The sequence below is a fragment of the Zootoca vivipara genome, chromosome 15 (genome assembly GCF_963506605.1).
Source record: "Zootoca vivipara chromosome 15, rZooViv1.1, whole genome shotgun sequence".
Taxonomy (NCBI): domain Eukaryota; kingdom Metazoa; phylum Chordata; class Lepidosauria; order Squamata; family Lacertidae; genus Zootoca; species Zootoca vivipara.
The window spans coordinates 2091806-2117344 of record NC_083290.1 but is presented as its reverse complement, the minus strand read 5'-3'; the positions used below and the strand labels follow the sequence as shown (position 1 = coordinate 2117344).

At 50.2% G+C, this 25539-nt stretch overlaps 1 protein-coding gene across 2 annotated transcripts in view; it reads left to right on the top strand.

Moving 5' to 3' along the window:
• SSH2 (slingshot protein phosphatase 2) overlaps window positions 1-25539 on the top strand; it is a 127203-nt gene that overhangs the window by 36764 nt on the left and 64900 nt on the right. Inside the window, exon 2 of one of the 2 annotated variants that reach the window (XM_060268515.1) lies at window positions 7558-7601. In XM_060268515.1, coding sequence (XP_060124498.1) covers window positions 7558-7601 — 44 coding nt within the window. Of the gene's footprint in view, window positions 1-7557; window positions 7602-16204; window positions 16827-25539 lie in introns of those variants that run through there. The other variant, XM_060268516.1, reaches the window with a different exon arrangement.

Below are 25539 nucleotides of genomic sequence, written 5' to 3'. Positions count from 1 at the left end.
CGCAAAGGCCCACTCCTCCATTGTCTCCAGAGACAGATGGATACCAGCAAACAAAAACAGATTACAAGTCGCACCAGCTTTCCAAACGCCTACTCTTATTTTGCTCTGCCTTGGGGGAAAGGCCATAGCTCACCGGCAGAGCAGCTGCTTTGCATGCAAAGAGGTCCCCAGCATCTCCCTCCCAATCCATGGAGAGCTGGCCTTGCTGCCAGTCACTATAGAGAAGACTGACACGGTCACCTTCCCGTGTTCCCATTTAAACCAGCCTTTCGTTCAGAGCCATGAGGACTAGAATCTTGTTTTGTTTTTAGCGCAAGGTCCGCAGTTTGATTGCCCAGTGGCATCTCCAGGTGTGGGGCTGGGCACATGATCTCCAGTCTGACCGCTGCTGCCAGTCCGTGTAAATAATCTGTGGGAAGCAGCTTCCTGTGTTCCATTGATAATTCGTTTCCGAATCAAGGGCATCTTCTTCAAGCCCCTCCCTCCCAACCGAATAAGAAAACAGGTGAGGATTGACACAAGGGTCTCCTTCCCCAGACTCCTCTGCTCTCCCTGTTGTCTCTGCTTCCCTCTAGTGGTGTAGCCTGAAATTGCACCCCTCTGACAGGGGCTATTTTTCAGTTTAAGGAATTTATGAGCTATGCTTAAACCTTACAGCTGGTGCTGGTCCTTCAGAAAGGATTGTCTTGGAAAGGAAACTTAGGATGCTGGCCTATGTCAAGTCTGGCCAGTGGTCCATCCGGGCCAGTATTGTAGACACTGGTTGGCAGCAGCTGCATGCCAAGGTCTCGGGTCATTCCCAATGTATACAAACTGACCCCCCCCTTTTGAAAAAAGAACCCAAACTTGCAGTTGCCAATAATTCAACCTGGCAGCAGCATTGCAGGGGTCTGGACTAGATTACACTTTGAGTCCTCCTACAATTCTGTAGCTTCTGCATGCAAAGAACGCCTGGGGGGGGGGGAGATGGGGGATATTTAGGCTCTGCTGAAAGACCAGGAGGGTGAGAACAACTTCTCCCTACACCCTTCCTTTACACTACATGCATTGTTTTATACATGCCTATCCCCCCCCCCAAAACCCCTAATCTTATTTCTAAATGCAAAAGTCCCACATGGTGGCACCTTTCCTCGCTGGGGAGTTTTTCCAGCCTCCCACTGGTCACTTTGCCTGCTGTTTCCCTGCACCTTTAGGGGCAAGTCTCCAGGAAATTCCAGGAAGGGGACGTCTCCCCTTCTACCCAGTCCCCCAACATAGAAGCTTCCCTGCAGGGTGTGCCCCATCTCAAGATGCACAGCCTCCCTCGCCGAAAGCTGACTTGAGACCCTGGAACTTTCCCCCACATTCCGACCATGAAAAGTTAAAAGTGCGGCTTATATTCGCCAGCTTACGGTATGAGCAGTGAGGAAGGGAGCGACTTATATTCGGGTATTTTTTTTCTCCCCCTCCCCCCATCAATTTTAAAGGTGCAGCTTATATTCAGGTGCGGCTTTTATTCAGGCCAATATGGTACCGTATACGGAGACAGACCATTGATCCGTCTTGTGCAGTATTGCCCACACTGGCCGGCAGCAGCGCCTCTCCAGGGTTTCAGGAGGGAGTCTCTCTCTCCCAGCCCTCCCTGGAGATGCCAGTGGGGATAGAACCTGGGACCTTCTGCATGCAAACCACCAAGCCATGGCTGTTCTCTTCCTGACCTTAAATGGTCACGTTTCCAAATATCTCAACCTCTCGGCTCCTTGGTGCGGGGAAAAGAGGGTGCTTTTCTTATCTTTTCCTGACCTCTTCTGTGGCCGATGACTATCTCTGGCGTGTCTTAAGTCAAGGCAGGCCTGCTCCTTGAGAGTGTGTCAAGCCCAGATAATTTAAATGCTTGGCATACTCTATGGCGTGGTCTTATAATTTTTGTCCAGCTCCCAGCCTCTCCTGGCCGTTCCTTTCTGTGGCCGGAGGGCTTGTTGCAAAGTCCTGCTCCTGTGGCTCCTTGCCTTTTCCAAGGCAGAAAGGATGCGGCCCACATACTTGGGATGACTGAGGTGTCCTATAGTCATAGCTGGGGGGGGCAGTGTTTCTCCCCCCCTTCCTTCCCCCACACCAATACTGTTGGCTTACCCAGAAGTTTATGTCTTTTAAGGAATCTGATATTACAAAACACAACGGGCCATACACATTCTTTTTAAACACAGTTGTGCCTTAACACTAAAACTAAAAATTGGGGCAGATGGAACTCGTAAAATAAATAAATTGTGGGAAAGATTGATTGATTATTGATTGATAGATATCCCACCATTTTCTACCTCTCCTCCTTTAAACCCCACCAAATGCCTGTGAGGTAGGCTAGGCTGAGAGATCTAGTGACTGACTCCAGGGTCACCCAGTGAGCTTCATGGCTGTGTGAAGACTTGAACTCTGGTCTCCCAGGTCCTCGTCTGACACTTTAACCACAGCACCACTCTGATTCTCCGTAAACCTGCCTTTTCCCAACCTGGACTGTACTCCCATCAACTCCCAGCCAGCACGACCTGTACAGGCAGCTGAAGGAATGAAAGACCAAAGAATCACAGAACTGTAGAGCTGGAAGGGAAGAAAGAGTGTAGAACTTTGATTTGAAAGTGTTACTGGTATTTGCACGGGATGGGGGGCTGGGGAGTCAGAGACGTTTCTGGGCAGGCTGTTGGGGGGTTGACCTCACTTCCGATCTTTTGTTTAAGAACTTAAGAAGATCCTTCTGGATCAGGCCAATGGACCACCTAGTCCAGGGGTCTGCAACCTGCAACTCCGGAGCCGCATGTGGCTCTTTTACACCTTTGCTGCGGCTCCGGAGCGGATACGAGGGGAGGAGGCGCCCGAGCCATGCGCCGCCTGAGCCATGCGGCAGCGCCCTCCACTCCCGCCAGACACTCGCGCGGTGTCCACCGCCGCCGGAGCACACAGCTGCGGCGGCGCGCTGTGCGCCTGCGCCCCGCACGGCGCCCGCCGGAGTCCACAACTCCGCTGTGCGCGTGCGCTGTGCAAAAAGGATGCAAGGTGACGTTAGCAGCCCGGGGAGCGTGGTCGGCCCCCTCCCTGCATCAGCCCCTCCCCGCCGCATTTCTGCAGCCAATAGGCTCACGGGGGGCGGAGTTATTTATTTTTTTATACAGGCGCGCTTCTTCCTGCCCAGCAGCAGAAAAGGCTTGCGGGCTCGGAGCCCTGATTAATTTTCTATGGCATTTTGGGGCATTGATTATTGGGCATAGCAAATTTTGCTATGGGGCCCTCTGATTTCTAATTACGTCCCTGTTTTGCGGCTCCCAGTTTATTTATTTTTCTTCGGAAATGGGTCCAAGTGGCTCTTTTTGTCTTAAAGGTTGCAGACCCCTGACCTAGTCCAACATCCTGTTCTCTCAGTGGCCAGCCAGATCTCCTAATGGGAAACCAGCAAGCAGGATCCGACCGCAAGAACAGCTCTCCCCTGCTGGGGTTTCCAGCAGCTGGCATTCAGAAGCATGGCTGGCCCCAACCGTGGAGAGCAGAGCAGAGCCATCATGGCCTGTAGCCTTCAATAGCCCTTTCCTGCATGAATTTGCTAGACTGTTGACTGGGAGCGGCCGCCAAGACCACATAACACCGGTCTTGAAAGACCTGCATTGGCTCCCAGTACGTTTCCGAGTACAATTCAAAGCGTTGGTGCTGACCTTTAAAGCCCTAAATGGCCTCGCTCCAGTATACCTGAAGGAGCGTCTCCTCCCCCATCGTTCTGCCCGGACACTGAGGTCCAGCGCCGAGGGCCTTCTGGCGGTTCCCTCGCTGCGAGAAGCCAAGTTACAGGGAACCAGGCAGAGGGCCTTCTCGGTAGTGGCACCCGCCCTGTGGAACGTCCTCCCACCAGATGTCAAAAAGAAAAATAACTACCAGACTTTTAGAGGACATCTGAAGGCAGCCGTGTTTAGGGAAGCTTTTAATCTTTAAGAAATTAGTGTTTTTTAACATTTCTGTTGGGCGGGGTATAAATAATAAATTATTATTATTATTATTATTATTATTATTATTATTATTATTATTATTATCATCATCATCATCATCATTATTATTTGCCTCCCCCCCTTATAAGTACACCCAATCCTGTTATAAGGGGGTGGAACTTATGTACCATCTCTTATTTACAGAACTCACAAATCTCAAAAGCGGTTCAGAATAGACACATAACATTTAAAAGCAACAAACGGCAACCATTTAGACATCCAGATTGTCGTACGTTCTTGCTTCCACTAAGAGCTTAAGCAAACCATGATTCTGTCAGCCTGCCAGCCCTCCACTCCCCCTCCGGCCATCTCTGTTTGGCCGCCAGCTAGCATGAATCTTAAAAAGGATTAGACAAATTCTCGGTCACAATTGCTACTTTCTCTCCAGATTTCGGGAATCACAATTTTTTTTGGGGGGGAGCACCACTCTTAGCCTCGGCTCTTGCCTGCGGGGGCTTCCTATGGGGGCACCTGTTAGCCGCTGCAAGGACAGGATGCTGGGCTCGGTGGTCCATTGGCCTGATTCAGCCGTAGGGCTCTTCGGATGTTCTTAAACGTGAAAGACTGGTGATATGAGCAAGGTGGGTTTAGCGGCTTCTCTGCTCTGCTCTGCTCTGCGGCCTGATGGGGAGAAAGGACCTTCCCCTCCTCGGCCTCTGATGCGTCCCAGAATGCTTTGGGCTGCTGGGCATGCGCTCAGCTGGCAGAACACCCTAACACCTCGTTGCGGGAACTGGGGCTTGGCGGCTCGCAGAGGGAAAGGCACTTGCCCTGCCAAATGCGAGGCCTCGCTTGAGAGTCTCTGCCCTATATATTAAAAATTATTTGTTCACACAGTTTTTGACATCTGGGATGTGCTTTTTCTTTGGTTGGGGGAGGGTCAGAGAGGGGGAAAAACAGCCTCACCAGATGTGCCTGGCTGTTCCTCCGCCTTTGGGGAACATTGAAAAGGAAAACGAAAGGCACGTTAGATCCGCAGGCTGGTGCCTGGAAGGCTGAACCAGCTGTGGATATCCTGCTCTGGCTGCCAGTTAGTTTCCGGGCTCAATTCAAGGTACTCACATTTGTGTTTAAAGCCCGAAAGGACTCAGGTCCCACATACCTGAAAGGGCACCTTTTTCCCCTTGGGTGCTGAGGTCAGCAGAGGGGGTCTCCTTGGTGGTTGCGCCACCCTCAGAGGCTTGTGGGGTGGCCCACAGGGAGAGGGCCTTCTCTGTGGTGGCCCCTAAGATGTGGAACTCCCTCCCCACAGCGCTGTGCCAGGCATCTTCCTTATCCAGCTTCCAGAGGATGCTGGAGACGGGCCTCTTTACCCTGGCTTTGGACACTTGAGGTTGCAGATTTCTAGGACCCACCTTATTTTTGTGATGATTCATTGTTTTAAATTTCTTTTAATATTGTGTGTTGATGCTGTGACCCATCCTGGGACCTTAGGGCAAAGGGCAGGTGATTAATAAGGTTGAATGAGGTTGAATCCTGACAAGACAGAAGTACTGTTCGTAGGGGACAGGAGGCGGGCAGGTGTGGAGGACTCCCTGGTCCTGAATGGGGTAACTGTGCCCCTGAAAGACCAGGTGCGCAGCTTGGGAGTCATTTTAGACTCACAGCTGTCCATGGAGGCGCAGGTCAATTCTGTGTCCAGGGCAGCTGTTTATCAGCTCCATCTGGTACACAGGCTGAGACCCTACCTGCCCGCGGACTGTCTCACCAGAGTGGTGCATGCTCTAGTTATCTCTCACTTGGACTACTGCAATGCGCTCTACGTGGGGCTACCTTTGAAGGTGACCCGGAAATACAACTAATCCAGAATGCGGCAGCTTGACTGGTGAGTGGGTGCGGTCGCCGAGACCATATAACACCGGTCCTGAAAGACCTACATTGGCTCCCAGTACGTTTCCGAGCACAATTCAAAGTGTTGGTGCTGACCTTTAAAGCCCTAAACGGCCTCAGTCCAATATACCTGAAGGAGCATCTCCACCCCCATCTTTCTGCCCGGACACTGAGGTCCAGCGCCGAGGGCCTTCCGGCGGTTCCCTCGCTACGAGAAGCCAAGTTACAGGGAACCAGGCAGAGGGCCTTCTCTGTAGTGGCACCCACCCTGTGGAACGCCCTCCCACCAGAGGTCAAAGAGAACAACAACTATCAGACCTTTAGAAGGCATCTCAAGGCAGCCCTGTTTAGGGAAGCTTTTAATGTTTGATGAATTTCTGTATTTTAATATTTTGTTGGAAGCCGCCCAGAGTGGCTGGGGGAACCCGGCCAGATGGGCGGGGTATAAATAATAAAATAATAATAATAATAATAATAATAATAATAATAACAACAACTGTGGCTGAAATTCCAGAAGGTACAGACAGGTTTTGTGGCAGTTCTGGAAGACCTTGCTGTTTGCTTGTTTGAAAGAGGGAGATTTTGGCTTTAGAACAACAACAAGGAGGCCTAGTCAGACTAAGTCAGGGGTGGAGAGCTGGCTGCCCCAGACCGCAGGGTCCCAGCAGCCGGGGAGGATGGAAGCTGGAACACAGAAACACCCGAAGAGGTGTGGGTGTCCATATAAGCCCCATGATTTGTACGATGGTACAACGCTGGGGAATGTTTTTATCCTTGACCCTGCCCACCGCTAGCATGCAGCCCTCAGAAAGACACTTATGCTAGAATACGGCCCTCAAGCTGAAAAGAAACTGGATTTAATTTCTGTTCCCTACAGAACTAAGTTTGTGCTTCACTCTACTTGGGGAGTCCAGGCAGGATTCCACATTCCATCCCTTGCTAACTTCAGTGTGTCAGGGTTTTTGTGCTTTATTTGTCTGTGTGTTTCCTGAACTTCCTGTGTTTCTTCTGACACCTTTTCTTCTGACACGCTACGCCTCTTGTGATGGTGGGGGTGGGGGGTGGGAGGGTTACCTTCTTCCAATTATTCCCCATACTCTTCCAGCAGTGGCCAGGAGGGGGCATTAAAGCATTTTGTTATTATTTATTATTTTATTTATAAAAAATATTTGCATACCATTATCATTAAAAAAACCAATAAAAAGTGGTTTACAGCAGTAAAACATATAATAAAAAGCATTAAAAAGTTGAGAACACAACCACTAACCATTGTGGGAGGGTGTATTCTTAATTGCCTGCATAGGCACGGCAGTATAAAAAAAGGTTTCAGCAAGTGTTTAAACACCAGCACGGAAGGTGCCTACTAAATCTCTCTTGGCAGAGAGTTCCACTGGGCTGGGCCGGCGACACTAAAGGCTCAGTTTCTTGTTGTTTTCAAATGAGAACGCAGAAAACGGCCTACGATGCTCGGGCAGGTGAGCTCAGTGATTGAGGTGAGTTCAGGTGGTCCCTGACCTAAGTTGTTCAGAGCTTTGTAGATTGACATAAGGAAACCCCCCCCCCCGGGGCTTTTATCCTCTCAGCAAGGTGGCCGAGAGAGCTTGATTGGCTCAAACGAGAACTTTGTGAGGTCCTAGTCCAACGCTCTTACACGGCAACACCCCGTCTCTTAATCTTAATAAGCACCTTAATCTCCCTTTTCTCTCCTCTCTTCTGTATGCAGGAGGCGGACAGCGGGGAAGATGACTGCCGGTTCCAGCCCAGAAGGTACCTCTTGCACCTGTATACATTTTCTTGTGCAGTTTTGGCTGCCCCCTATTGGCCACGGCCCCACAAATGGAAAGCACAGATACCTGGATATGCCAGGAGGGATTGAACCTGGGACCTTCTGCACACAAAGCAGCTTGTTCTTCCACTGAGCTATGGCCCTTTTCCTAAATATAAAGATTCCTAGAATCGTAGAGTTGGAAGGGACCCCCGGGGTCATCCAGCCCAACCCCCTGCTGCAATGCAGGAATCCCAGCTAAAGCATCCCTGACAGGTGGCCATCCAACCTCTGCTTAAAAATCTCCAGGGAAGGAGAGGCCACCACCTCTTGATTTTAAACAGGAACATCTGCAGTTAGACCATTGCCCTGCCAATCCAGTATCCCCCATGCTGGCTGGCAGCAGCCTTCCAGAGTTTCACGCCAGTTTTCCCCAGCTGCACTTGAGGGGTCTTGCAGGAGAGCTCCTGCTTTGCAGGCAAAAGGTCCTCGACCCAGTCCTGAGTTGGCAGGGGTTTGGCTTTTGATTCTGCTTTTTCTAGTTTTTGTTGTGCAGGAATGGGGAATCTGGGGCGCTGGCAGGTTCCTCCCCCCCCCCCGATCTCACCCGTTATTGAATGTATTTCATACTGCACTGCTGACCTAGCCAGTGAAGATCCCTCGCTGTGTGTTTGTGTGCATGCAAGAGATATTGAGGGGGAAATTCAATTAAGCTTGCATTTAAAGGCAAACCCACCTAAGTTGCACTTTGCAACACAGTATGCAAACCTAAAGGCAGGCAGTCCCACTTTGAAATTCTCATTTCTATGAATTTTGCAATGCAGAAAAATGCACATCCTAGGATTAGGGTATCGATCAAAATGCATATATCTAGTGAAAATACAGCATGGCGGAAGAAACGGCTCCATAAAAATGTGTGTAGTAAGCAAAAACCGCATTCCAAAATGTGTGGGAGAAGTTCACACCAGAATGCTGATGGGTTTTCATGTGGACTTCCTCCACCCCCCCACCCCCCCAACATGTGGAAATGTGGGGGAACTGCATTTAAAAATGAAAACCGAGAGAAGTTGAAACTGACCTATTTGCCCATCCCTAAAGTTATGTAGCAGGGGAGACATCAATCCTGTTTCTCCTTGTTCCTCTGTAAAAAAAACAACCTGGGTGGCTAGCAAATCTTGTTGCCACCATGCAAGATTGGGCGAGAGAGGAAACATTTATGTGTGTGTGTGTGGTTTAATTTTCCTTTTCAGTGGAAGGCTATTGTGCAGTGGGCTGAATCTTGACGTGTGTGTGTGTGTGTGTGTGTGTGTGTGTGGGAGAGAGATAACGATTCTGGCATTTTTGAAATGCTTTCTTGCCATGGGAAACGACTGGCTGCTGTTGATGCGCCGACCTCTGTCCTGGGACTTCCTCTTGCAATGGCAGCGGGGAGCGGAAATGGGCTGGGGGGGCTGGGAAGATAAACCCAAGCAGAGAGCGGCTGAGGTTTTTCTTTTGTTGCAGAGTCGAGATTCCACCCGCACCCCGTAAATCTGAATGAAATCTCCCCCACCACCATTCATTGCACAGTCAACTTGCGTCAAGGCAGATTACTATTAGTATTATAATGAGGCTTCTCTCCCTCCTCATTCAATCCCTGCAACAACCCTGCGAGATAGGTTAGGCTGAGAGGCAGTGTGACTGGCCCAGGTTCACACCCAGTGAGCTTCATGGCCGAATGGGGATTTGAACCCTGGTCTCCCAAGTGCAACACTAAGCAATACACCACAGGGGCTCCTTTTCCCTTGGGAAGCCTGGCTTGCACAGTGATTTAATAACTTGCATTCCAGTCTTTCTTGGTGCCAGGAGCCTACTTGTGCGCACAGGAAGCTGGCAAATGCAGACCATTGCTCCATCCAGCTCTATACTGCCCACACTGCCTGGCAGTGGCTCTCCATAGTTTCAGGTAGGGGTGGGGGGTGGGGAGTCTTTACCCAGCCCTGGAGGTGCCAAGGATTGGAGCATGCTTTCACGGTTCTGAATTAAAACAGGCGTTTCACCCCTGAACTAGCTTCCTTCCCATTAACATAAACCAAGATCCTAGTCCTCATGGTTTTAAGATCCGAGTTAAACAGGAACGTAATTGAGCTGCTTACGATGGGCCGCCTAGCTCTCCAGGATTTCATTCAAGGGCCTCTCCCCAGCCCTGCCTGCAGATGGTGCCAGGGACATTCTGCATGCCAGTCAGGCTCTCTGCCCACTGAGTTGTGGGTCCTCTTTAAGAAGGGGCCAGCTTAAAGCCACCCTGTGGGAGCTGAATCTGGGGCGGGTGTTTACTTCATCATCGCCGTCACAGCTCACTCTCTGAACCGCTGTGTCCAGTTTCATGCTTCTGCAAGGCAGATGGAGGAGGAATTAGCAGTGGGCCCATTGCCTCCATGCCCCTCTCGTCAGGGGTGGCTAGTTGGTTTGGTTTTGAGTGGTTTCCTTCCATCCTGTCCACCTGCCATTATATATATGTTAGAGAATGTACCTTGGAGTGGCTACCTTCCCCTGTCTCTCCAAGCAGAGTCAGAAGGCTGCCCAGGCCACTTATCTCTCCTCATTTGCATTCCCTGCCTGCTTCTTATCAGACCAAGACATCTGCTCGGATTTCTGATCCACTCCAAACCCTGCTCCTGTCCAGGAAATTACATGGGGGGGGGGGCCTCCAGGAGCCATGAGTCAGGAACACCACTTGCTTCAAGCAGAAAATGGGACACACACACAAATATTTGAGCTCTCTCCACAAGAAACCCGTACAGTACTTCCCAGCACTGTGTTGCATCCTATCGATTCTGGAAACTGCCTTCTCAAGCTGGTGGTGCCAATTTTTATTTTTATTTTTGACCTAAAGAAAACATGCAATGCTTTACACATGCCCAGTGGCCTTCCAGCTAGAAAAACAGCAGGTTGGAGCATTAGGGAGCTGTCTGGTTTATTTCTGCAGGTCTATTTAAACCACTTCACGGACAAAAGCTTTAAAAAAGAAGGTTCTGGGAAACTAAAAGCAATAAAACAATTTCTGCAACTGGGGTCTAAAACTGCCCACCTACAACAGCTGCTGTCTAACCCAAGATCCTGAACAGAGAGCAGGCACAGTGGCCCATCTAGCCCAACATCCTGTTCCTACTACGGCCACCCAGATCCCCCCACCCCCCAGAAAGCCCCCAAACAGGATCTGAGCACAAGAGCCCTCTCCCCTCCTGCGGTTTCCAGCAACTGGGATTCAGAAGCATCACTGCCCCGAACTGTGGAGGCAGAGCAGAACCTCTGGCAGAGAATATACTATTTAACAGGGGGTGCCAGTGGCTGGACCTGCCCCCCCTTGCACCCAGCTCCAGTGAGTGCCTTGCGCAACGATGCATTCTGACATTGCTAGGTTATTGCCTCCTCATAGTCGCTCTCCTGGTGCAAACGCCTTTCCCCACTGTGATAAATGGAGCGCAGCGTCTTCAAGGCTGTATGGCGTACGCAAAGCATAGGCTGGCATGTTCATTAGCAGGAGGGGGAAGTGTGTGCTCCAGTTCTGATATAATTATTATGGGGAAGCGTGTGCAGTTACGTAGCGGCTGCAGTTTCCATCTGTGTTTCTCTCTTTCTCTTTTTTTTTTTTTTAAAAGCCCAGCAGAGAATGAATGATGTTTAACCAGAGTGCATTCTGCCCTCATTACAGGAAGCACAGTTAAACTTTTTAGTAGCTGCACAGGTGGAAATTCAGCCAGGCAAACTGGCTTTCTTTTTAAAATAATAATAATGGCAGTATAGTGGGGCTGAGATCTGCGTGTGCCATAAGCGGAGGGACGGCGGGCTGTGGGCTGGCCCTCCAGAGGTTGCTGGAATTATAATAGAGGAAAGGGCTGTTGGTGGCTACTAGCAATGCTTCTGATTAAAAACTTCTGGAAACTGCAGGAGGGGAGAGGGCTCTTGGGCTCAGGTCCAGCTTGCTGGTTTCCCGTGGGGGCATCTGAGTGGCCACTGGCCTCATCCTGCAGATTCTTCTTATGTTCTCATGTTCATATCTAGCATCATCCTTGACCACCGGCTATACTGGCTGATGGGGAGTTGGGAGTCCACAGACACCTGGAGAACCACATGTGGGCCACATGTTCCCCTGTTTTAAAGGGAAAGTGGCCCAGATTTTCCCCAGACTTGACAGTCCTTAGAAAACATCATTTCAGGTTCCAGTCTTTCCCACAAAGATTCACATTTGTAGTACTTGTCAAAAATATTTCAAGTTGACAGCACAAAAGTATTAAAGTTTAAAAACATCTGTTGGCTTGGGTTTTGTTTTTCTATGCTGCCTCACGGCAGGAGGTTTTCCCCAGGAAAAATCTGAGTGATTTAGGAAGCAGCTGGTAGCCTTATGTGGCTAGTCGGTAGCACATTGGGGAGACGGGTGTGCTCTGCCTGTCCTTTCTAAATGGCAGGTTGCCAGGCCATTTCCAAGACGCCCTATGATGGGATGTAGGCAGGCAAACTGCTGTTTCAGTATTTGCACATGGTGGCAAATCTGATGTCTGGATCCCACCCTCCGTGAGAAATTGAGAGGATGGGTTTATGTGGCCGTTTCCCAAAATTTGCATGGCTTTTGAAACAAATAAACGGGAGATCCTTCTCAAATTCCAGATGAAGATGAAATAGCTACATTGAAAAACACACAAACTTATAACTGGGAAGGGGGAAATGGAGGAGCTGAACTTTTTCTTTCTTTAGGGAGAGGTTTGTACATCTGATTAAAGCAGTGGTTCCCAGGCTGTTTCCTGACCACCGCCCCCCTAAACACATCTCCAGTGCCCCCTACCTTATAAAAACCATTATTCAGAAAAGCTGTTTGCACGACCCACTAAGGAAGATAATAACACAGTGAAATTCAAAACAGTAAAGATTGATTGCACAGTTACTCAAAATCCAATTAAAACTATTTAGTTTAGTTAATTCAGCAGAACTGCTGAACTTGATCCAGCGGTGCCAGATGTTGCATGAAAAACATTTTTACGCATTCTTACTAACGAAAACATACGGGTGAAGGAAGTTTATAGCACGAAACAGTAGCCGAGCACGCACAAACCTTCACCTACCACAGACGTAAGATAACTAAGTTATAACGATATAGATTGCTATTGCCAATCATTGGCTGTCTTGTGACTTGTGACAACTCACGAGTGGTAAAGGCAAGCAAACATTACCAAAGGAAGTAGTTTTGAAAGCGATAAGAGCAGTAGACTTTGGGAACCTCTGGATTAAAGTGGATGGGTGTGTATTTGTGTTTTGTTCCTTTTAAAATTCACAAGAGCAACTCACAGCTTGGGGTGAATTTTGCCTGGTTCCCGTCAAAAAGATTTGCATAGCTGCAAGTTATTGCTAAAGCAAGAATTTGCCTGTGGGTCCACCCTCCCCATCCTGTTTCTGGTGACCTTTTGCCATCCTCTTGCACAGAGAGAAAGAAAGAGGGGAGGGGGCTAGTCATCTGCCCACCATATGCTTGCTCTCTCTTTTACGACTGGGGGGGGAGATACCAAAAGAGTGACCTTGCATGCTGGAAAAATCCAACATTTGGACTTCCTAAAAAGCAAAACGTGCTGGGCTGCCTCTCCTGTGCCCCGATCTGAGTGGCAAGGGAAGGAGGGACGCTGGCTTTGCCCAGAGGCACTCTGAGCCCCTACGAAGGAGAATAAATTTGGGGGCTTGGCTGGAAACGGTGAAGTGGTCGGGACTGTTCACTGGGTGGGATACGCAGGAAGGAAATTCCTAGCTGAGCAGAGAGCAGAGTTTGGTTTGAATCTGCAATGGAGAGCTGTGTGGGGAACCTCTGGATGTTGTTAGACTGGACTCCACTCCAGACTCCAGCAACACCTGGGAGGCCATTCAGGGCGCAAGGGAGCCTAGGGTCACCTCTGCCTTCCAGATGTTGGTAGCCTTGACCTCCTCCCATCCCTGATCATTGGCCCTGCTGGCTGCTGGGGATGACGGGTCCTGGGGGTCCTGCAAGAGCTACCCCATACCTGAAATAAAGCTAGGAAGCATCATCCCGCTCATTTCATCATTACTGCAGCCCCTACCAGGCAGGCAAAAGGCTCTCTGGCCTGGTTTGCACCATACATTAAAGCACTCTGATGCCACTTTAAACAGTCATGGCCTCCCCTAAAGAATCCTGGGAGCTGTAGTCTATTCAGGCTGCTGAGAGTTGGCAGGAGAGCCGTATTCCCCCCTCACACAGCTACAATTCCTGGAGCTCCCTGTGGAAAGGGATTGATTATTAAACCACTCTGTGAACTGTAGCTCTTTGTGGGGAAATAGGGGGTCTCCTACTAGCAATGCTCAGCACCCTTCACAGACTACACTTCCCAGGACTCTTTGGGGGAAGCCATGCCTACTTAAAGTGGCATCATCGTGCTTTAAAGATATGGTGTGTTTCTTTCTTTCTTTCTTTTACTTCTTTGCAATCCCCTTCCTGGTTTTTGTGGCACGAGCTTTCCTCCACACAAGCCCATCATGTGCAAGCTGCTAATGGCTTCTGAATGCTTTGACAGGGGCTTTAGTGCAGCATCTGTGAGCTTCTCCACACAGCCCTTCCTTTTTGCCGTGGGTCATAAGAAAACCTGTTTTTAAAATAAATAAATTAATTAAAAAGGAGACAAAAGGCCTCTTTACTTTCCCCAGCTGTTGACACACAGAACTGCCCTCCGAGTTCAGTGTTTGAAAGGGGGGGGCAGCTGCTTTTTATAGGCACACCTGAAGGCAGGGGTGGGGAACCTGGAGGGCTGCCCAGGTGCGGTCAGGCACCAACTCCCATGTTATAAGAAAAAACTGCTTCTTTTCCCTTATGGGGTACCTAAAATATAGATTCCTTTTGTAGGTTCTCTATCGGTAGGGGGAAACAACAGAGGCCAGCCAGAGAATATTGAGATGCAAAACATCCCAGGAGCCAGTATGGCCCAATGGGTCAAGTATGCCGATGGGCATTAGAAGTGGAGCCTGCCACCCTCCAGATATCCAGGTCCCATAATTGTTGACCATGCTGAGGTGTCTCTCCCCCCCCCCCCAATCCCTGCTCTAAAAGACATTCCCCACCTCTCTCAATAGGGGACACCTCTTCTTAAGCAGAGACATCTCTCCATCTCTCACAGGCACCACAAAATGCCATTTCTTAGAGCAGGGCATGGAACTCAGATGTTGCTTGACATCTGTCCGGGGCCCAGCTGGGAGCTGGAGTCCAGCAACAAGCATGAGACTCGTAATCTCAGCATTGTGGGTTCAAGCCCCACTAGAGCAATGTTTCCCAACCTTTGGTCTCCAGCTGGTTTCAGACTACAATTCCCATCATCCCTGACCACTGGTCTTGCCAGCTAGGGAAGATGGGAGTTGTAGTCCAAAAGCAGCTGGAGACCCAAGGTTGGGAAACACTGGACTAGATGATCCTCGTGGTGCCTTCCAACTCTACAATTCTATTTTCTGTGTTCTCTCCATGACATCTGGAGGACCCTACCTTTCCTGCTTTTCTCCTAAGAGGAGAGGGTGACTAGCCATGATGGCGCTGCTCTGCCTTCATGGTGGGAGGCGGCAATGCTTTGGAATGCCAGTTGAGGGAAAGCACAGGAGGGGAGAGTGGCTCTTGCACCCAGGTCCTGCTTGAGTGTTTTCCATGGTCATTGGTTGGCTGCTGTGAGAACAAGAGGCTGACAGTGGGAGATTCAGGACAGACAGCATAAGTCTGCCTACACTGCACTACAGCATTGCCTACACTGACTGGCAGCAGTGGCAGCTCTCCAAGGTGTCAGGCAGGGGGGTCTCTCCCAGCTGCACCAGCAGATGCTGCCAGGGATTGAAACCTCAGACTTTCTGCATGCAAAGCGGGTGTTCTGTCACGGAGCTAAAGCCTTTTGTTACAGGAAGGTGCCTAGGCAGAGTGTACATGGCCATCCGGAATTCGCTGCCTGCAACCTTTGGCGAAGGGCCCCAGCTTGATGGCAGATCATCCACATTGCATACAGAAAGTCACAACTCAAGCATCCCATCTAACCTTTGCTTAAAAATCTCCCAAGGAAGGAGAATCCACCACTTCTCAAGGGAGACTGTTCCACTTTGAACAGCCCTTACTGTCAGAAAGTTTTTCCTGATGGTTAGTTGGCCTCTCCTTTGCTATAACTCGGAAGCCATGGGTTCGAGTCCTACCCTCCGGAACTGGAGAAAAGACGCTGGTTCGCTCTTCCATCTGACAGCCCCTTGAGATATTTGAAGATGGCCATCATCTCTCCTCTCAGTCCCCTCTTTCCAGGCTAAACATACACAGCAACTTCAGCTGTTCCTCATCAGGCTTGGTTTCCAGACGTCAACGTATACCGTATTGGCCTCCTCATAGGGGGGCGGGCGGAGTGCACTACCTTGGGACGCTTTTAAAAAGTGGATGGGGGAGAGAGAGAGAGAGAGAGGTAAACGCATGGAGGTCATGGCTATCAAAGGCTTCAAGGCACGGCGCCTCTGCACCCTAGCCATGCCTGCGGACTTCCCAGAGGAAGGCGGTTGCCAACTGCGGGGAAGAGCGCGACGCAACCGGGCTGCCCCCCTCTGCCCTCCGTCTGACGGGAGGGGGAGGCGACCGGACGCCCCCGCCGCAGGCATCGGCCCCAAGGCCGCGTGGCTGAGCTGCTGCTGCTGCTGCCGCCTTGGAGAGCCAGGGAGACGCAAGGCGCGCCCGGGCCGGCCTTTGGTGCTGGGGCAGCGCCTGCCTCTCCTCGTGGCCGGCGAAGGGACGCCCGCGCGCCCCGCCCCTGGGCCGGCCCAGAGGCGAAGTTGGGCCGGCTCGCCCTTGCGCACTGCGCGGCGTGCCGGCTTGGGGAGGCCAGGAGGGCGGGCGCTCCTCGGGCACGCCAGAAGCCGCTGCCGGCGCCGGAGCGCAAGCAGCTCGCTCGCCTCCTGCCTGCGCTGCCCGCCAGCCGCGCTCCTCTCCTCCCCGGCGTGCGCCCTGGTGCCTCGCGCCTCGCCCATGCTCCGCGCTCTCCGGCGGGGACCCCGCAGCCCCCCATGACCCTGAGCGGGCTCCGGCGGAGACAGCAAGGCGGCGGGGGCCGAGGAGGAGCAGGCGGCAGCGGTCGACCCCCTTCCGCCGCCCCGGCCTGCCCTCTCTGCCGCTGTCGCCGCCGGCCCCCCAAGATGATCCCCTACTTCTCCGACGACGCCGTCATCTCCCAGAACGCCATCAACCAGCTGTGAGTACCGCCGCCGCTTCTCTCTAACCCCCACCCCCAGTTAATAGGGAGGAGGTTAGCAGGATGGTTGGGCACCCCTTTCCCAAACGTACATATTGGATCATTTCCTCCTTTTTCTAGACACAGATTGAGACTCTTACATTCTCTCTCTCTCGCCCCCCCTCCACCCCGCAACACACTTTTCTCGTCCCCTTGCCAGCACCAGCGGTAGCTCCGCGTACTGCAACGCAGAAACCGTTTGATTTCTCTGCCCCCCCCCCCCCGCCAATCGCTCTTTCCCTCCCTTCTTCCTCTCCTTTCTTAGCTGCCAATTTTTTAGGAAGTCATCTCGGGTAAAGCGAAGAGTCAAAGGAGGAGAGTCTGGGCGGGCGAGTCGAAACTCGTTGCTTATTTCGGATATATTTATCCCATTCCTGTTGGGGGCGCGGGGCAGAGTAGATAGATAGAGGAAACGGGGGTCTAATCCGTTGCGACGCCGCTCCTGCCCCAAAGAACATCCGTGCGCGCTGAGGGGCGGGTAGGTGGGTGGGTGTGCGAGCGCGTGCGCAGAAAATGAGAGGAAAATGGGGTTTAGGTCGGAAGTTAACTTAGGGAGCTCAGCAAGCCGTGTTTGCCCGGACCTGCCCTCCCCAACTGTTGCCCTCCAGATGTTTCAGACTACTACAGCTCTGCGCTGGCTGACCGGATTTGCAGGCCGGAGCATCTGGAGGGCTCCCAGGTTAGCAAATTTTGGAGCAATTGTACTATGCGAGAGGGATGACGTGCAAGGGGCAGCTTCGAGCGAATCTTGGCTCCAAGCTTTGTGCTGGTTTGAGTTGTCGGTCTGTGCGCTTTTGCTTCAGAGTAAATCTCAAGTACAGTATAGGAATGGGCTTCAGCCACCCAGCAAACGGTGCAGGTCTATACTGGGAGCCCCTTCTGATACCCTGTCCTTACTGGGGGATTATTGCTGCAGAAGTGTGCATGGGAGAGTAGCCTTAGTGAAAGATGGGGGGGGGGCTCCACCCCAGCCCCATCACTTTGAAAAGTTGCCTGGGGGTTGTTGTTTCCTCCCCAACAAAGCAGTTAAGAACATAAAGAAGAGCCTATTGGATCAGGCCAGAGGGGGCCCATCCAGACCAGTATCCTGTTCTCACAGTGGCCAACCAGTTGCCCGTAGGAAAGCTACAAGCAGGACCGGAGCACAGTAGCATTCTCCCCCCCTGGTATTCAGAAGCATTGCTGCCTGCAGCAGCCGTTATGGCAAGTAGGGTTGCTATTGTGAAAATCGGTAAGGGGAACCTTGTACTGTATGCTGTTCTTAGCCCCTTGGAAAATGCCTAGTATAAAAACGCTCACAGTATAAAAGAATAAATATAATAATCGGAATCATAAAACTAGAGTTGGAGGGGACCAAAGGGTCATCTAGTCCAACCCCCTGCAATCTTGCAAATTTGCACTCTTGTTTTCAAGTGATTCCCCCCCCCCGGTGAGTTCACTGTGCTCTGCTGTCTGTCCTTGAACCCAATTCCAAATACAGTATGCAGGTTTGGAGACAACTTGTGTTCGGCTCTGTCTGCTGTCTTGTTTTCGCACCCTGCTCTTTATTCTTGCGCTGGGGGGAGCATAAACCAGGGGTCAGCAACCTTTTCCAGCTGTGGGCCGGTCCACCGTCCCTCAGACCCTGTGGGGGCCCGGACTATATTTTGAAAAAATAATGAACGTATTCCTATGCCCCACAAATAACCCAGAGATGCATTTTAAATAAAAGGACACGTTCTACTCATGTAAAACACGCTGATTCCTGGACCGTCTGCGGGCCGGATTGAGAATGCGATTGGGCTGCATCCGGCCCCCGGGCCTTAGGTTGCCTACCCTTGGCATAAACCATCTTTCTCCCCCCCCCACCCCATTTTTACGCTTGGTTCGATAAAAGGCTTCGTGGTTTTCCTGTTCTGCGGCAAGGCATACGCCCTTCCCCAGAACCTCAGCCTGGTCCTGCTGCTCTTGGCCTCTAGCTCTCTACTTTCAGGGCTTCCGCTTCTCAGCACCTTCTCAGACTCTTCGGCCCTCTCAGCTTGGGAAGGGGAGGGGTCTTCTGCTATCAGAGACGGCTGTCCAGGAATAGCCGCACAAGAAGCCTGTGTCAGCAAATGGAGCTTTTACAGTTGCAGAGGCCTCGCAGTCTCCTACCAACAACTGGGCAGTTGCCAGCCTTGGTGGGGGATGGATTTGTAATGCCTTTCCCTCTTCTCTCTCTCTCTCTCTCCCCCCCCTCCACTGTCACTGCTCCCTGGTGCAAAAACCCCACTGGTTTACTGGCTTCCTGCCCAAACAAAGCCTTGGTGCTTGGAGCACCAGTTTTTGGAAAGGAAGCAGGGCATGGGAGTCTGCTTTTGGATGCCACTTGCTGGAAGTTGCAGGTGGAGAGAGTCCTGCTAGAGGGGGCTCCTCGTTGGGGCATCAGCTTGGCCACCGTGGAAGCAGAAAACTGAACTTCATAGACACACACACACACACCCCCGCTTTGACCTGATCCAGCAGGGCCATTCTGATGCTCCTGTGTGTCGCTTTGCTGCTTCTGACGCTGCTGAGTGCTGGGAACATAGGAAGCGGTCTCAGTCTGAGTCAGATTGCACAGAGTTTGGGGAAGGGCCATAACCACTCATTGGCAGAGCATCTGTTTTGTGTGCAGGTTCAATCCCCAATGGCATCTCCAGGTAAAGCTGGGAGAGAACGCTTAAGAGATGCTGCCAGTCAGTGAAGGCAAAACTGAGCTAGATGGACCTAATGGTCTGGACTCCGTATATGGCAGCTCCCTGTGATCCTAGGCTCCTAGGACATATTGCTCTGCCTCCAGTTTCAGACTGGAGAATCTCTGCCTCGGTGTTAGAAACTCAAATCTGTAAGCCAGGTGCTAAATAGCTCCTTAAACCAGGGATACAGTTGGCAAAACAGAACACCCAGTTGCTATTTTGGGGCCCAACAACTCAAAAGTTGTACTTTTCATTGGGACTTTGGGGTTCCTGAACTTCCTTCTAATTGCGCAGATAAAATAGAATGGATAGAATCCCACAGGATGCGTTGCTAGTGTGTGAAAACAGTCAAAATCCAAGGATCCCCAGGCATGTACCTCCAGGTGGTGATGTCGGATGCCATCTTGGCGCCCAAATACCTTCACTTGCTTGCAAGTGGCCGATAGCCAGGTGCAAAATGCGCCCGGTGCCTGGCAAATTTCAAATGCTTCTCTGCCCTAGCTGGAGATTCCGGGGCTTCAACCTGGGAACTTGTGCATGCAAGGCAAGGGCTCTGCCACTGAGCTGTGGCCGTTCCCCATATTACCAAGCATGGGAGGCCAGGGAGCCCCCTTCTGCAGACAGGGGCCTCTTGAGGGTGCCTGGGGTGTGGAAGGAAGGCCAAGAGATGTGTTACCTTCAAATGCAGGTCAGAGAAAGTGTTTTGGGCTGTGTTTCTAGGAGAGCTTTGGGGATCTGCAGGTTCTTATTTGTGGGGTTCTTCGATGACAAGATACCGGTAAGTGTTGTTGTTTTTAATTTCTAGAGTGCCCTTCGCATGCCTGGGGCTTCACAGAGTGCAAGAGGTCAGGTGGTCCCCTGCCCCAAAGGGGTTACAGTTGAAAGGTCTGACACAACGGAAGCGGCAGAGGGAGGGGGAAGAAGCAGAAGCCGGGATGTAAAGCTGAGAAGCAACTGGCTCATGCTTAGCCCACTTTACAGGCTGGGTGCACAGCTGGGCACAGGAATTAAGGGGAAAGCCTTTCTGGAAGCAACTTTGCCACCTGTTACAGCCACAGAGCATCGGTGGGGCCAGGGCAAGCATCCCTTGTGAATGGGTCCCCAAAGGCAGAAATATCAAAAACCTCTGAGTTTGTCTTAGGGTCCCGTCCTTCAAAATCCTGGCAATGTTGTTGATCCCACTGAGAGAGGGGGGGGGGGCGGGTCTCTTATCTGCTTGAATCATAGAATTGTAGAGGTGGAAGGGACCTTGAGGGTCATCTAGCCCAACCCCCTGCGGCAATGCAGGAGTTGCAGCTAAAGAAACCCTGACAGATGGCCACCCGGCGACCTCTGCTTAAAAACCTCTAGCAAATATGAGTCCCCTGCCGTCACCAGCTGGAGTGTAAAAATGCACCCAGCAAGCTTCTGCCTCTCACGGGACTTGACTTTCCAGGCTTCTTGCAGGTGAGGGAAGCGTCTAGTGCAGGCATCCCCAAACTGCAGCCCTCCAGATGTCGTGGCCTACAACTCCCATGATCCCTAGCTAACAGGACCAGTGGTCAGGGATGATGGGAATTGTAGCCCAAAACATCTGGAGGGCCGAAGTTTGGGGGTGCCTGGTCTAGTGTGACACAGAAGGTTGCATGCTGCATTTTGCGCACTGAGCGTTTCAGACAAACGGCATCTTTTCACCTGTTCAGGATCCTCATTGTGGACCAACCTCTTAAGATGTGGTAGGGCATACCATACCATACCAAAAGAATGAGCTTCTGTGCAGTAATAAGTCACTCAGGAACACAAGTTTTCCCCCTTTATTGTTGACGAATGTGACTTTATTAAAAGTCGCTGTACGGGATAAATCCAGTGTTGGAAACAGAGATGTGAAAGCTAGGGGCTAAATGGCACCTTAAATCGAGGTTATGGGCGCAACAACGGAATGTCTAGGCGCACTTTTACAAAGCTGAAAGTGAGTGAACTGCAGCTAAAATACTTTTTTCATTTTCCACATGGTCTAGTCCTTCCCCCGCCCACCCCCCTAAGATTCTTAAGAGGGTCTCATCTCCAGTCTTCAGAGAGTACAGTAGCTGGAAAAAGTCCTCCTTTCCTTCCACTCTGCAGCTTTAATCTGAAATCTTAGGAGCAGTGCTGCGCCCAGAGCTCAGAAACTACTCACGCTCATTCTCTGTCACAAAATGCTCCTAGAACACCGGGAGTTTCGAGCACTGGATAAATCAAGATTTTATTGTGTGCCAGCACTCCCCCCCCCCCCCTTACACACTGCCTTCTGCAGAACAGCAGGCTCCGGTCTGTGAATTTGCTACTTCCCCTTTGTTTTGGGGGTGAAGGGCTGGGAGCAGGATGTGGGCATGTGAATTTGCCAGTAACTAGCAGTGGGTATCTATCTGGGGAGATTGCCGTGTGTGCGTGTGCGTTTTCGTGTTCTGAGCCCTTTCCTTGAACGCCTGAAGTTTTGTTGCTTAAACAGAACAAAGTTGCCTTCTCAGTTGCCTTCTGCTGAGTCAGACCATTGGGTTCATCTAGCTCAGTACTGCCTGCCCTGACTGGCAGCAGCTCTCCAGGATTTTAGACCAGGTTCTCTCCCACTGAGGTTTGAACCTGGGACCTTCTGCATGCAAAGCTGAGGCTCTGACGCTACAGCTCATCCACTCTTGGAAAAAGCTTGCCTTCTGAGATAATTGCCTAGGAGAAGCAAGTAAAATGCTGCTGGACTCCAAAACCTTAACGGCTTTGATGGGTTTTGTTTTGTTTTGTTCTACTATCAAGCAGGATATACATTTTACAAAAGGAAAGGAAGCGCAATGTTTGGACATGCATGCTCTTAACAGCCACTGGATTTCCAGCTCTTTCTCTCTCTCTCTCTCCCCCCCCCCTTTCTTATATATCCCTTTTTTATAATGCTTTATTGATTTTAAAAACAAAGCAAGTCAACAAAAACAAAACAAACTTGATATGTTTTACCAAAAAAAATTAGATTCATACATAACTATTTCCAACATGACTTCCAATCACCCCACTAAAGTACATTTTTGACTACACACTTTCCTTTAGCTTTCCTAAGTTGTTTCAGTCGTATTGGTTTTGTAAAATTTCATGCAGAAGTCAATCCAGGCCTGCCATAGAATTTTAGATTTTTACATTGCTCTTTTAGGTATACTCTGTATATGTCCCACTCGCTATTAAATATTTGATCTGTATCATCTTGGAATCTTGCTGTCATTCTTGCCAACTCTGCATATTCAGACATTTTTTGTCTGCCAATCCAATTTGGATTTCCAGCTCTTCCACTTCCATCTCTTTCTCTGCCAAGCCTTTAACCTGTGTGTGCAGGCAGCAGTTCAACAGATGCAGCGTTTCACCATCACTCCGTGCTGGGGGAAAGCTACATACGTTGAATTCCTCCCTGCCCTGTAGCAGTTGAAGAGTTCCCAGGCCCTGTGGAGGGAAAGAAACAAAAGCACACCTGGCAACTCTAGGGCCTCACCCTGAGAACATAGCAACGTAGGAAGCCGTTGTCTCCCAATTCAGGCAATACTGAACTTCAGTATTGTCAATACTGTCTCCTAAAAAATGAATGTAAGATTCCAGTCCTCGTGGGATGAACGAAAGAGGAGTATAGGAAGCTGCTTTCTACAGTGCCAGACCAAAATTATCTATCTCAGTATTTTTGCACTGAGCTTCACACAGAATGCAATACCTGGAGATGCCATCGGCAAAGGTACCTGCTTTTGCACGCAAGGCAGGTGCTCAGCTCCTGATGTGCAGCCCCAAACATGGAGCAGTGTAGCGCTGAGCCCCCCAGAAAACAGCCCAGTATCAGGTGTGTCTTCAGCCATTGCTCCCCTTTTTAATCCTGCTGCAGAAACCCAGTACCAGATGAGTTGTAATTACCGTATTTTTCCGTTTATAAGACTAGATTTTTTCTTTTAAAAACATGTTTAAAATTGGGGGGTCGTCTTATACATGGGTACAATCCCCCCCCATATTTTCTTAATTTGGAGTCTCCCAAAACAGGGGTGTGTTATACACGGGGGCGTGTTATACACGGAAAGATACGGTAGTTGCTGTGTTTCCGGGCTCCAAAGTTGCCACTTGCCTTCCTTCTTTTGATGGCTTGTCTGACTCCGGTCGCTGGTTTCTGGCATCTCACAGACAAGAGCATATAACAGCCTATTTGAGACCAGGGGTGGTGGTGCCTTGGTTAGAGTGTCGGACTAGGTCCTGTGAGACGAGGGTTCAAATCCTCTCCTTGGCCATGAAGCTCACTGGGTAACCTCGGCCCAACCATTGCCCTTCAGGCTAACCTACCTCACAGGGTGGTTGTGGGGATTAAAGGGGGAGGGGGAGAACCATGCAAGCCACCTTGATTCCTTCATCATGCAGTGCATAGTTAAACTGTGGAACTCCTTCCCACAGTGTTGGACAAATTCATGGAGGAGACGGCTGTCAATGGCTGCTATCCTCAATGGCTCTGCTCTTCCTCCATGTTTGGAGGCAGCAACGCTTCTGAATACCAGTTGCTAGAAACCGCCGGAAGAAAGAGTTGCTCTCGTGCTCGGATCCTGCTTGTGGGTTGCTCACAGACATCTGGTTGTGAGAACGGGATGAGATGGGACATTGGCCTAATCCAGCTGCTCTTCTTAAATGTTTGTATGTACTAGTGGGGTGCCACGGAGCTGAAAAGCAGTCTTTAAGCAAACTGAAATAATTACAGTGGTACCTTGGTTCTCAAACTTCGTCCGTTTCGGAAGTCCGTTCCAAAACCAAGGTGCGTTTTCCCATGGGAAGTAATGCAAAATGAATTACGGTTATCCAATCCAGACTTTTAAAAACAACCCCTAAAACAGCAATTTAACATGAATTTTACTATCTTAACGAGACCGTTGATCTATAAAATGAAAGCAATAATCAATGTGCTGTACATTGTATTGTAGATGACAGTATTGTAGATGATAAAAATTAAAATTACTTTTTTTTTCTTACCTGCATTGCTGATAGTCACTGTTTGGATGGGGGGCCTTTATCCATTTCCGCAGTTACCCAATCAATCAATCAATCAATGGCTGAACTGGGTTCCATACATAGCAAAAACAAAAGCGCCAAACTTAATGCATTTCAGAAGTCCATTTGACTTCCAAAATGTTCAAAAACCAAGGCACAGCTTCTGATTCGTACAGGTTCCCCAGAAACAATAGCCGACAGCTGCATTGGATGTTCGGCTTCCAAAAAAAGTTTGAAAACCAGAACACTTTCTTCTGGGTTTTCGGAGTTTGAGAACCAAGGCAATTGAGAACCAAGGTGTATTTCTTTATAAACAGTAGCTGTGTACCCCAGCTTAATTTTTAAAAATCAAAACCTTTTACAAATACTAATACACACACACATACACGCAAGAAAATTGCAAAAAAAAAATAAAAAAAATAAAGCATTTCACCAGCTAGCTATTACAGGAAGCATTTGTCTCCATTGTCTGCCTAAGCCTGGCAGCAAAGAAAAGATCTCAGCAAAGGTTCAAAGTTCAGTGTAGGAAGTCGCCTGCCGAATCTCTATTCGTAGGGCTGGACCGGTGACATTAAAGGCTCGGTTTGGTACTGTGTTGATGCCAAATGAGCCTCACCAATAATACAGCCACTCCTTGATAGACTCCTGCACAACTTCAGAGGTGGGAGACAGAACTGTGGACCAGGGTATATTGCCTAGAAGATGGTGTGGGTGTCTCTTAAGTTGCAGCGCCTTTGGGATTCCACGGTATCAGGATCCTGGGGGACCCGGCTTTTTCGTTGGGCGGTTTCCTTGCCTGCAGGATTGCAGAGAGGGGATCTTGCTATTATGGGTGGTGGAATGGAGCAGGATCTGAATCAAGGAGGCATTGCGATAGTAACAGAGCTCTGCCTTCCATGCTTTGTTGAGAATGCCTGCCTTCAGAAGCTGAATGGTGGGAAGTTTGAGACAGACGGAAGGAAGAACTTCTTTGGCCA